General features: G+C 38.7%; 2 protein-coding genes across 2 annotated transcripts in view; one reads left to right on the top strand and one right to left on the bottom strand.

The window, feature by feature from the left end:
* Positions 1–272: 272 nt before the first annotated feature.
* On the bottom strand, positions 273–4,001 carry si:dkey-42p14.3 (EF-hand calcium-binding domain-containing protein 10). The gene is made up of 4 exons (XM_056264897.1): positions 3,860–4,001; positions 3,443–3,607; positions 727–817; positions 273–542 (listed from the first exon to the last, which is right to left on the bottom strand). The coding sequence occupies exons 1-4, from the start codon at positions 3,960–3,962 to the stop codon at positions 500–502; spliced, it is 402 nt and encodes a 133-aa protein (XP_056120872.1). The 5' UTR covers positions 3,963–4,001; the 3' UTR covers positions 273–499.
* Positions 4,002–5,421: 1,420 nt separating this feature from the next.
* The window catches only part of dldh (dihydrolipoamide dehydrogenase), a 28,275-nt gene continuing 20,868 nt past the window's right edge, over positions 5,422–12,828 (top strand). The window contains exons 1-5 of the mRNA XM_056264902.1: positions 5,422–5,574; positions 6,898–6,973; positions 7,118–7,197; positions 7,278–7,346; positions 7,424–7,493. Of these exons, the coding sequence (XP_056120877.1) occupies positions 5,536–5,574; positions 6,898–6,973; positions 7,118–7,197; positions 7,278–7,346; positions 7,424–7,493 (334 nt within the window). The 5' untranslated portion in view covers positions 5,422–5,535. The remainder of the gene's footprint in view (positions 5,575–6,897; positions 6,974–7,117; positions 7,198–7,277; positions 7,347–7,423; positions 7,494–12,828) is intronic.

The following is a 12,828-nucleotide window of genomic DNA, read 5'->3' on the forward strand; positions in this document are numbered from 1 at the left end:
AATAAAAAAAAACTTTTAATGTGAGGTTATGGTTACAACTCACTCAAACTGTAATATTGAGGTTGCCATAAATTATTCAGTTTCACTGAATAAATATGGAGAGACAAAGTATAATTCTGTTCTGTTGTATATTTGTTCACATTTGAATTTTATTTATGGTATTTATTTTGTTTTGATATTGTAAGACGTGTTTCACTCAGTATCTTTAAAATTAGAATTAGTCAAAATAAATACATGTAAAAAAAATTATATACATTATAATATTTTATAAAATACATTATATTGTATTTATTTAATGTTTTATAATATTTATTTCATGTTTTACCATCCTTTTGGTCCTCCAGCCGGCAAAGTTTGACAAAGTTTTATGGTTTGCAGTTGGTACGTTTTATTTCATATTTATCTATACATGCGTACATACTGTATTCTATATAAAATAAATCATTACAAAAGCTAGTTTACAGATACGTATTTTTAAGGACAGAGTTCTTGAGTTCACCTATAGCTGGAATGTTGCTGAACTTCTGACAAGCCCTTCTGTCCTAAACAGAGAAATAGAGAAATATGGATAAACTATATTCAAAGGTATAACAAACTGCTCATATAATAAATATCTACAATAAAGCATGGGCGTATAGTGTTTGCATTAGGTATTAGGTCTGAATTCAGCGCCTTTGAATATTCAAACGATCCCATATTTCTTTTTTAAGCAGTAGTTTTACTTACGCCTCTCTTATGAACGTCTCTTGTGATATCCTGTCATCACTGGCTCCATCCGGGAACTCATTGAAATTCTTGATGCCAAGTGTCTTCAGTGCTGCGGGGAAGCAATGTTGTGCGTATAATACTGAGTCAGACCACAAGTGTAATTCTTATACTCATGAATTATAAACAAAACAACTTAATGGAAGATTTCAGAGAAATCTTCTGTTAAAGTCGCAGTACATTAGGGTAATTCTTGGGTCAGTGTTTCTCCATGACTTACTACTTATTATTGATTGGTCAATCGCGCTATCCAGCGGTGTATTATTCCCCGATAACAACCAGTAAAAACAGATAGCACAGGTTCATCCGGGTAACTGAAATCAGCGCTATATGCTTGCTAGGAACTGTTTTTCTTTGTGGAAGTTTTGCGATTGGTAAACTAATAAAATATTAAAACTCAAATCAATATTTTGTGTACAGTTGTTATGTCATCCAGTATCACGGACTCGCTCTGTCTTGTTTCACACAAACGCAGCTGCTGCCATTTTGGGAAGAACATTGTTGGATTATAAGATAACAAACAGGTATGATTTTAAAACAGTTTCATCTCAGATCAATATCTCTTATCTCCATAATTTATTATGTGGTGAAATGCCATGTAATAAGTGGTATGACTGTACGGTATCGCTTAAATGTGCGTCTACTCTAGCAACTGCTCTCTCCGTGGAAGCTTTGCGTTTAAAGACCTAATAAAATATTTCAACTTAAGTCAATATTTCATGTCTAATTATTTACTTGTGGAAAGTAGCCGTGTAAAAAGCGGGAGAAAGTACATTCAGCCATTTGTTATCGCAGATTATTACATGGCTCTGCTCTGTGGAATACTTGATTCTGATTGGTCAATAGCGCCATCCAGCGGTGTGTTATTCCCAGATAACAACCGCTCAAAGCCGATAACGCAGGCTCATCCGGGTTACTGAAGTCAGCAGCGCTATACATTGCTAGGAACGGGTTTTCTTCGTGGAAGGTTTGCATTTGGTGAGCTAATAAATTATAAAAACTCAGTCATGCCATCCAGTTTTGTGGATTCGCGCTCTCTTTTTTCATACAAAAGCAGCTGCTGCCATTTTGTGACTATTGTTTTGTACACTGTTGGATTTTAAGACACAAACAAAACAGTTTAATCTGAAATCAATATCTCTTATCTCCAAAATTATTTATGTGGCGAAATGCTGTGTAATAAGTGGTATGACTGTATATAGCGTATCTCTTAAATACCCGTCTTGCCGCGCAATTATCCTGCTTATTACACGGCTACTTGCCACATAAGTAAATAATTAGACACGAAATATTTATCTGAGTTGAAATATTTTATTAGGTCTTTAAATGCAAAGCTTCCGCGGAGAGAGCAGTTGCTAGCAGGATAATGTACATCCAGCCGGTTGTTCTCTCAAAATAAACCCCTTCAGGCTGAAGGAAGACCCTAATCCTGATCACCCTGTCGGGGTTTATTCTGCGACAACAACCGGATGGATGTGCATGATTATCCCTTAAAGCTGCTCTAAGCGATGTTGGGTGTCGTCACTTCTTATTGACATTCGAAGTATTGTCAAACAAAACGGAGACTAGCTAGACCCTCCCTCCTCCTCCTCATCCTGTCCCCTCCCCCTCCCTTGTGTTGGTTAGGCGAACATGAACGTCCATTTAGAAAAACAAAAAAATGGATTTACCTGTCCAGCAAAAACAGAGCTACCTGAATGTCGGATTGGAAGCCCTTCTGCCGGCGGAGTTCTTGCCACCTTTCGAAGGCTTTTCCAATGTTTATTCGGGACTTCGCGCGTTCATTATCCTTTTCCCTCTACTTTGCATTTTGTTCATCGGAAAGTCGTCTCTTTGGTCGTGTGTCGGCCATATCAAACTTAAAGAGAATATAATTCTAACTTCCCTCTTCATGCTTCTCTCTCCTCCACACACCTCTTCATGTGTACGCGCCCTAACCCCCCAAACCCCCCTCAAATCCTTCTTGTCGGTCATTGGCTGGAACAGTGTTTGTTATGTTTTGTGGAGCGGGTTGCCCCAGTTTGTTTTTGTTGCCGTTTGTGGAGCCTGGGGTGTCTACAGAGACCGCGTTTTTTTACAGTGTGTTCAGGGGACAGGCAGCTAGCGGATGGTGAGGAGATGTTTGCTGTAAAAACGCGTGACATCGCTTAGAGCACCTTTAAGACCCGTTCACACCAAGGACGATAACTATAAAAATAACAATAAAGATATAGGCATTAGGCCTAGTTTTAAAAATCGTTCTCAACATTAGCTATAAGATAACAGCACAGAGAAACTGAATCACGTTCAGAACGATTTTATCCAGATGATGAACAATAAAAACAAAGACAGCCAATCAGTATCCAGCTGTAACAAGCTCGCTCGAGCATTTAAAGTAGTAAGTAATAAACACAAGCTTTTGTTAGATGCGATTAATCGCCATTAATCGATTTGATAGCACTAAATATAATATAATATAAAACAATATATATAAATGCTCCATTCAGAAACAAGTCTGTTGGTACATTTTACATTTATTAACACGCATTATTTGACAGACACTTTTATCCAAAGTTACTTATAGTGCATTCACATTTTACTATTATTGTTTTGTTTTGTTTTTTGGTGTAGTTACAGCACAGGTTTTCCTAAAAGGACAAAGGCTTTCACAACCTCTGCAACATTCTAAGAGATTTACCTTCTTTGTATTGACCATGAGTAATAAAGCCTTGATGGGAAGGATCCAGGACTCCAAACAGAGCATCTAAATTGGACTCGTTGAAGAGGCACGGAGTGTTTCCTTCACGAGCTTTGGAAAGGCTGAGCTTTTCCAGTTGGTCGATCAGAAATTCCCTTGGACGATCTGTAATGGCAGGATTCATGAGAGATTGGCCATTACGTTTGTCTTTCCTTTACTGTTTTACCACAAATTTTAACAGTAAGAAAGCATTTGGTTACTACTCTAGATTTCTAAGCACTACAAAAGACTGTATCTGAACAGTCAATCTATTCATTTCAAACTCTCAATTTTAAATTGAAGCTGTGCAAGGTAAATGCCACAGTTTTTATACGATGATGGTAACAAATCTACTACGAGACGCGTTAAAAGTCTCACCTGGTCTGTAGAAGAAGAGCATACTGGTTAAATTATCCATCAGCTCAATAATTTTGTGTTTCTCGAGGTATTCTGCCGCCTCGTGCTCCCGCGGCGATGACATCTTGGCCGCTGTCCGTCTGTGTTTATCATTGTTGCTATGATACCGCGCATGCGCAGCGGGGGTGGCAAACGTCAGGAGCAAGAGTGGTTTTGTTCATTACGTCTTGAAATCACTGTAGGAGACAGGAGAAAAACTATTATAGCATTTCACCCTAGTCTTTGGTGAAAACTTATGAAGTTCCTAACTGTAGGAATTTCTTTCTTTTGTGTAGTTAAAAATGAGCTTCAGCCACCATTCACTCTCAGTATATGAGAAAAAAAAAAATTCAATGAAAGTGAATGATGATTGAGGCTCTAAATCCACCACATTCTCCCTTTTTGCTTAATTTGAGTGAACCTTTAAACCTACTTCCGATGTAATCCTCTTCAATCTCATTATGTCTCTCGAAACTGAGGGAAACTAAAGTCGACCTGTTTTTAGATTGTGTTACTGGCTACCCTATATTTCCATACATTTAGGGAAATATAGAGTTACATTATAACTTTACATTTTTGTGTAATATAAATGTGTTAATTTTGTATTACCTCATTGTTTGTAAATGTATTTAATTTAGTAAAATAATACATTTAACTTAATTCCTAAAATTCGATACTACATCCAGCAAAAATTGAAATATGACAAATCTTACATATTATTGAATGGATGTTTGAGAGAAATCTAGGATGTCAGTAGGGAAAATTAACACGTCATAATGTCCTTTTTATTTTTGTATGGTCTGTGACTGTTACTTTACTCCCACGCACACGAAAATGAGCGTTGCAAAATCCCACTTTATTAGCATTTCTTGTGAAAAAAAGTTTGCGAGTATCAGTTGCCTTTTCTAACCACTAGAGGGAACTGTTTCTTCCGTACTGTAGTATGTATGCACTTTATTTTAAAGGTTTTAATATTATATTATATTATTATTATTATATTACAATATTTGCTTTACGTTAATATTCAGTGTGAATGGGCACAACACCCCCCCCCCCCCATACATAATTAGGAATGTATTTTATTCACATGTATATTAATGAATATTAAATATTATGAATATCATGTAATCAGTTGCATACAAAGCTGTGTTTAAAACTAAGAGACAAACTTTAAAAAACTTAGAGGAGTAGAAAATAGAATACAAAAAGCTTTTTTATTTTGCTAAAATATAGTCCCTATTCGAGTCTGTTTCAATTATAATTGACGACGATTTGAAGTTTCTCCGTGTTATGTTGCCATTACACACACACACAAAAAACAAATGTAAAGAAGAACAAATGGCCATCTGAAAATACATACACCATACTTCCTGCGGAAAAGGTTTTACAATCTTAAGAATGTTAGAGTTCTTTGAAGAGTAAATAATTCGGCAATAATAATTGCTTGGAAACAATGAAAATGGGCTTACTACGATGAATGTGTGACTGTGAGATATGAAGAAGTTTCTCCAGGGGCAGATTGAGAAACGAGCTGGGTGAGTGACATCATCAAGCAGCGACACTCACCGCTTTCCGTACTGCGCATGCGTAAATTGACGAGTCCTTGGACACACCGATCGCTGTAGGTGAAGCGGTCTCGGAAGGGACGTACTGTCAAAATGCAGACCTGGAACCATCTATACCGCACACTCGCCACGGTAAAGGCTCTTTATGTGCCCCAGTACACTGTACTTTAAATCTCTATCCATAGTCCATAACAATGAAAAGAAAGCGTTTAGACAGAAATGCAATGTTATTACTGTGTAGGCCCGACATACTAACGTTAGCTTGTCAGCGTGCACAGTTGTCAGCCCGTAAACAAGCGAAGCAGATTGAGTTTATGTATTTAGCTACATGAATTTACTTGTATCTATATCTCATTTATCGAAAGTGCTAATGAATATTTACGTTACACAACTAAGAATTAGTTGTGTAATCTGTCATCATCGGTTGAACTTGCAGGAGCGTGTAGTTTCATGGTCATTTGACATATAACGTTAGGTCACATCATTTTTACTACCACCTTTTTACCGTCACAGGCGAGTTTAAATACAACATTATTTAGCTGCCTATCTAGAATGTGCCTGTGATGCCCAAAACTGCTGTCTGGGTAGACTGAAAACTAGGTTTTAATTGAGACCGCTATATTTAGATTTAAAAAAAAAAAAAGTTTTTCTGTTTATTGAACTAATTATTTTTATTTTGGGGTTATCATCAGTACTAGACAGTGCAAAGTCTGCAAACATAATCAACCACAAACTGAAGAAAAAAAAATCCCTGTGCCTTAATATTGTCGTATTAGATGCTCATTGGCAGTGATCTAGTCTAAAGAAATAAAGAAAAAATGTCATATTCATATTAATATTTAACTTTTATTAATTTTGTAATGTGCTTTTGTCCTTTTGTATTAGTTTTTTTATATTTAGCAAAAAATTACATATTTCTTTATATGTTATATAATTTTTTTATATAAATGATATTTAATATATATATATATATATATATATATATATATATATATATATTTATTATTTTTATATATATATATATATATAAAAAAAAAATTTTTTACTATTTAACTATTTTGTATATTTTTATTTCAGTTTTAGTCATTTAAAAACAGGCAACAATTCAAATTTTTATTAAAGTTTTTTTTTTTTCCTTATAGTTTAAATTTAAGTTTAAAATGTTCATCTTTCATCTAATCTTGTATGGAGACTTTTGAATCCTGGTACAGAATTTTGGAGTTTGCCTTTATTGCAACATAATTATGCAACTGTTTAATACTCGTGATTAACTTTCTTTTGAGTTCATTGCTTTAAAATCAATGTTTATTTTCTCCCTGTGAATTGTTTATTTTAAAATATATTCCGATATTTTCTTTGCCGTTTGTAAGCGTCAAAATATAATACGGAGAAGATATACCATATCTGTGTAATAAAATAACATTCTTTTGTTTCTATTTCTATTGCACACTCCAGCGAGGTCAGCACCTTCCCTGCAAGCTGCACGGAGCCACAGTCCTGTCTGCGAGAACATATGCTGACAAAGCAGCAAGTAAGATGACTTAATCACATTTTATTGTAGTAATCGATACTGGGGTATTTACAAATTCTCAGCCATGGCCTTTATTTTAAAGTTAAATGATGTGAAATGCACTAATATGTAATGATATTCAAATAATCATTTGTTCTGTCAAAGTTGATGCTGATGTCACAGTTGTGGGCTCTGGGCCTGGAGGGTACGTCGCCGCCATCAAAGCAGCTCAGCTTGGTTTCAAGGTATCAGTTTGACACCCGGTTCACGAATGCCAATGGCTTTTGCTTTGACTGCGCTGGTAACATATAACTTTCTTTCACAGACAGTATGTGTGGAAAAGAACGTGACCCTCGGCGGGACGTGCTTGAACGTGGGCTGCATTCCGTCAAAGGTTTGTGATTTAAAAAACTCTGCCTTTTCCAAAATGCTTTTAACAATGGTTAAATTGATTATTTTTATCTGTTTAAGGCTCTGCTGAACAACTCATACCTGTATCACTTGGCACATGGGAAAGATTTCGAAAGCAGAGGCATTGAAAGTAAGTTCAAGTGTAAACATGTGATATGGGTCCCAGGGTACCCGCGGGTCTTAAAAGCCTTGAAAAAGTCTTGAATTTGATCATCTCAAATTAAGGCCTTAAAAGCCTTGAATTTTGTATACCAAGTCTTGGATTTCGTTACAAAGGTCTTATTTATGTTTTTGCCTTTGCTTGGATTAAGTTCATACCGTAACTAAATTAACTGTTAATAATGTAGGCTAATTCAAAAAGTATGCAACGTTGAGTCAGAGACAATTTTGGTTGAGTGCACCTCGCGCTCCACGTCATAGCAGAAAAAGCGATCGCGTGCGCCCCCTTTACTATGGTTACTAGGCAAGTGAGGTACAGAACAAGATAGTACCTAGCCTAGTTTAATCCGCTGTGGCCACAAATGACAGAATTTAAACCCCAAATAAGAGCTTTTCTGTTAAAAGAACATATTCTACCCGGTCTTTTCAATAGTATCTGGCAACCATGCGCGCGCTCTCTCTCTACACTGCTGAAGCGCGGATTATCTGAAAACACAGACAAGCTGGTTGGCATTCAGCGATCTTTATTTAAGATGTTCTACTTAAATTAAAGTGCCATTCAGTCGGTCTGTGTTCTGTCACGAGCCGCTTGCGCTGTTTGTGCGACTAAATCTGCGATCAAAATGCAGGCTGATATCCACCAGTGTTCATACGAGCAAGAATGCAGTTTCCCGAATATCCACACGATTTCAAATGTGACATTAATTTTTTACAACAGTAAAAAAGAAAAGAAAAAAGGGTAACATTAAGTTATGTTCTACATTTAAAACAGCATTGTCAGGCTTATTGCTCTGTTTTGCAACGAAATATGTGGCTTTGAACCAGTGGCGTAACGAGCCAACACCGGGCCCTTATGCAGGATTATCAAGGCGGGCCCCCTACAACACGTGATGACGCAATGTCCACGAGTAGGCTTTTGCATGCAATACGCAAGGAACTGTTTACACCTGGCCACGTCATGCTTTTTCTGTGATCGTATAGCTATCCAATCGTGAAACGACCAGGTGTAAATTCCCTTCGAAACGCATTCGAGACGGATTTGAATCCGGTCGCTCAAACCACTTCAGGAGGAGGTCTGGGCCGCATTCCAGACAAAACTGGACAAGTGTAAATACATCTGGTTGTTGAAACCACATATGTCAATTTTACTCCTCTAAAAATTCTTAAAAAAATAAACGTGTGAGAGCGTGTTATAGGCTATATGTCATAGTCAGATATGATGAAGCTTCTGCAACAACACGCATCACCGCAGATGAGCATCTATTCATCAAGCCAACGCACAAACTATCGCAAATCAAAGTGAAAGTAAGTCGCAGACGCTCGCTTAACACACAATCATCTTCATTAAAAGTAAAGAAACGAAATGATCTTACCAGTACTGTTGCCGATGATCAATAAAATGCAGCTTATCTGTTGCTTTCGGTGACGTGAACTCTATTAAATCTGCATATAGCGCGGAAATTGAAGATCGGATTTATATCTGTTTTGCAAAAACACATTTATGTGACCAGCTGTAAATGGAATAGTTTTGATAAATCAGTAGCTATCCGATCTGAGAAAACGCATGAAGTGGCGCGCGCGTGTAACGTTAAACAGCCGACCCGGGGATTCCCCAGTCCCAGCTCATAACAAATTACACCAAAATCCATGATTGTTCGTTTCACACATGTATTTAATGATCTGTAAAATATGTTGTTGTCATTATTTATTTAAAACAAAATCGTGATAAAGTAAAATGCGATCAAACTAAAAGTAGTAATATGCGATAGGGGGCCCCGGCTGTCAATCAATATCTTCCAGTCAAGCGGGCCCCTGATTGGTCCGGGCCCGTAAGCAACCGCGTACCCTGCTTACCGATAGTTACGCCACTGCTTTGAACGAATCGTGAGATCCAATTAATGAATGACTCAAAGACTCACTCATAAAGATAGGGAGTTATCGCCACCTACTGGCGATTTTAATGTTTTTTAACATTGCAAATTTAATGAACATTGTTTTATTTAAAGCATTATTTCTTTCTTTTTTTAAAAGGTAAAAAAGGGATAATTATGTAGAACTGCACAAGTGCTACATATAAAATAACTACCAAGTAACTGCAGTTTGACTAAAAGTTGACAAAAAATGCAAAGACTTTTCGTCAACTACAACTATAAAAAACTGGATGACTCAAATGTGATTAAGACCAATAAACATTTTCGTCTGAAGACTAAGACTAAATAAAAAATGGCTGCCAAAATTACACTGGCCTACATACACATGGGCGCTACAATGCTGTTGCGTATGTATTAAATTAATTAAAACATTTTACTTAAATTATCAGTCAAGTAGCCTCCTTGTACATAATTATTTTCTAGGGTTTAAAATGTATACAGATTTGACATTTTCCCCTCATACTTCTGTCGGAATGGGTACGAAGTTGGCATTGAATTTCATTTGAAATGGTATTAAAAAGGTCTTAAAAAGCCTTGAATTTAAGTTGGAGGATCCTGGGGGTACCCTGGGTCCGCATAAACATCTTTTATTGTGACTTGTACGTCAAGGACTTGCAGAAGCAAAACAGATTTGAATGGTTTCCCTCTGGCTGAGGCCTTTCGAACTGTAATAAATTATAGAGGATTGCAGGTATTCCGAAACGTGTCTTTTTAAAGTGCCCCTATTATTCCAATATTTTTTTAGGTCTCCTACAATAAGTTTAGATGCAACCAAGATCAAAAAACAAATTTTCTCATAACATACATTGCATCATCCCCTCTTTTCTCACAGTGTCTTAAGTAGTTTGATAAAGGATCCAGTCTCTCTAAACCCCTCCTTTCTGAGAACTTACTCTGATTGGTCAGATGGCCCAGTCTGTTATGATTGGTCTACTCTGCTCTGATTGGTCAGAGGGCCCAGTCTGTTGTGATTGGTCTACTCTGCTCTGATTGGTCAGATGGCCCAGTCTGTTGTGATTGGTCTACTCTGCTCTGATTGGTCAGATGGCCCAGGCTGTTGTGATTGGTCTACTCTGCTCTGATTGGTCAGATGGCCCAGTCTGTTGTGGTTGGTCTACTCTGCTCTGATTGGTCAGATGGCCCAGTCTGCTACTCTGCTCTGATTGGTCAGATGGCCCAGTCTGTTATGATTGGTCTACTCTGCTCTGATTGGTCAGATGGCCCAGTCTGTTGTGATTGGTCTACTCTGCTCTGATTGGTCAGAGGGCCCAGTCTGTTAAGATTTGTCTACTCTGCTCTGATTGGTCAGATGGCCCAGTCTGTTGTGGTTGGTCTACTCTGCTCTGATTGGTCAGATGGCCCAGTCTGTTATGATTTGTCTACTCTGCTCTGATTGGTCAGATGACCCAGTCTGTTATGATTTGTCTACTCTGCTCTGATTGGTCAGATGGCCCAGTCTGTTGTGATTGGTCTACTCTGCTCTGATTGGTCAGAGGGCCCAGTCTGTTATGATTTGTCTACTCTGCTCTGATTGGTCAGATGGCCCAGTCTGTTGTGATTGGTCTACTCTGCTCTGATTGGTCAGATGGCCCAGTCTGTTGTGGTTGGTCTACTCTGCTCTGATTGGTCAGATGGCCCAGTCTGTTGTGATTGGTCTACTCTGCTCTGATTGGTCAGATGGCCCAGTCTGTTGTGGTTGGTCTACTCTGCTCTGATTGGTCAGATGGCCCAGTCTGTTGTGATTGGTCTACTCTGCTCTGATTGGTCAGATGGCCCAGTCTGTTGTGATTGGTCTTCTCTGCTCTGATTGGTCAGATGGCCCAGTCTGTTATGATTAGTCTACTCTGCTCTGATTGGTCAGAGGGCCCAGTCTGTTATGATTTGTCTACTCTGCTCTGATTGGTCAGAGGGCCCAGTCTGTTATGATTTGTCTACTCTGCTCTGATTGGTCAGATGGCCCAGTCGGTTATGATTTGTCTACTCTGCTCTGATTGGTCAGATGGCCCAGTCTGTTATGGTTTGTCTACTCTGCTCTGATTGGTCAGAGGGCCCAGTCTGTTATGATTTGTCTACTCTGCTCTGATTGGTCAGAGGGCCCAGTCTGTTATGATTTGTCTACTCTGCTCTGATTGGTCAGAGGGCCCAGTCTGTTAAGATTTGTCTACTCTGCTCTGATTGGTCAGAGGGCCCAGTCTGTTAAGATTTGTCTACTCTGCTCTGATTGGTCAGAGGGCCCAGTCTGTTAAGATTTGTCTACTCTGCTCTGATTGGTCAGATGGCCCAGTCTGTTATGATTTGTCTACTCTGCTCTGATTGGTCAGAGGGCCCAGTCTGTTAAGATTTGTCTACTCTGCTCTGATTGGTCAGAGGGCCCAGTCTGTTAAGATTTGTCTACTCTGCTCTGATTGGTCAGATGGCCCAGTCTGTTGTGGTTGGTCTACTCTGCTCTGATTGGTCAGAGGGCCCAGTCTGTTATGATTTGTCTACTCTGCTCTGATTGGTCAGAGGGCCCAGTCTGTTATGATTTGTCTACTCTGCTCTGATTGGTCAGAGGGCCCAGTCTGTTGTGGTTGGTCTACTCTGCTCTGATTGGTCAGAGGGCCCAGTCTGTTGTGGTTGGTCTACTCTGCTCTGATTGGTCAGATGGCGCTATGTGCAGAGCAAAAAACACTAGGTGTGTTCGACATCGGCTGCGGCTGGATGTAACCGATCGGCGAGAGTTGCCGCGTGCAGGCGGGGAGGAGCTGCAAACGGAGACGTGAAGTCGGACACTTTCTGGTTCCCGTAGTGACCGCTCACGTGGTGTTTGCATACTTTAGCACAGCTGAAGTGAAATAAATGCAATATTTGCCAAATACACAGATATTTCAGACACATTTTCATTCAATACTTTACTGCTTCATACAGCATCTGTTTGAACAAGAATAAAGTTCAAAAATATAGCTGCGAGCAGCGATTACGGGCCCAAGCCGGTGGCACCGCAACCCCGGTGCCTTTAGTTACCTAAAGGCACCAGGGTGGCGGTGCCGCCGGCTTGGGCCCTTCATCGCTGCTCGCAGCTATATTTATATATATATATATATATATATATAAAGCCGGTGGCACCGCCACCCTGGTGCCTTTAGGGTTATTGTGCACGACGTGACACAAAATATCTGCTTGCTATCTGCCGAACGGCTCTGGTAGTTTCGCTTCAGCACTGATGATGTTGTAGAAATAGTGCGCTCTGGTTGGTATGGATTATTCGGGATTTTTTATTTTATACAGAAATAAATTCTTTATAATTCAGATGAGAATAAAGTTAGTGTTGATTAAAATGAAGGAAAACAAATATATTGATCTGAAATATAGCACATTAATTTAAAATTTATTTAG

Source organism: Rhinichthys klamathensis, unplaced genomic scaffold (genome assembly GCF_029890125.1).
Source record: "Rhinichthys klamathensis goyatoka isolate OS25496 unplaced genomic scaffold, OSU_Roscu_1.1 h1tg000228l_1, whole genome shotgun sequence".
In the NCBI taxonomy this organism is placed as follows: Eukaryota; Metazoa; Chordata; class Actinopteri; order Cypriniformes; family Leuciscidae; genus Rhinichthys; species Rhinichthys klamathensis.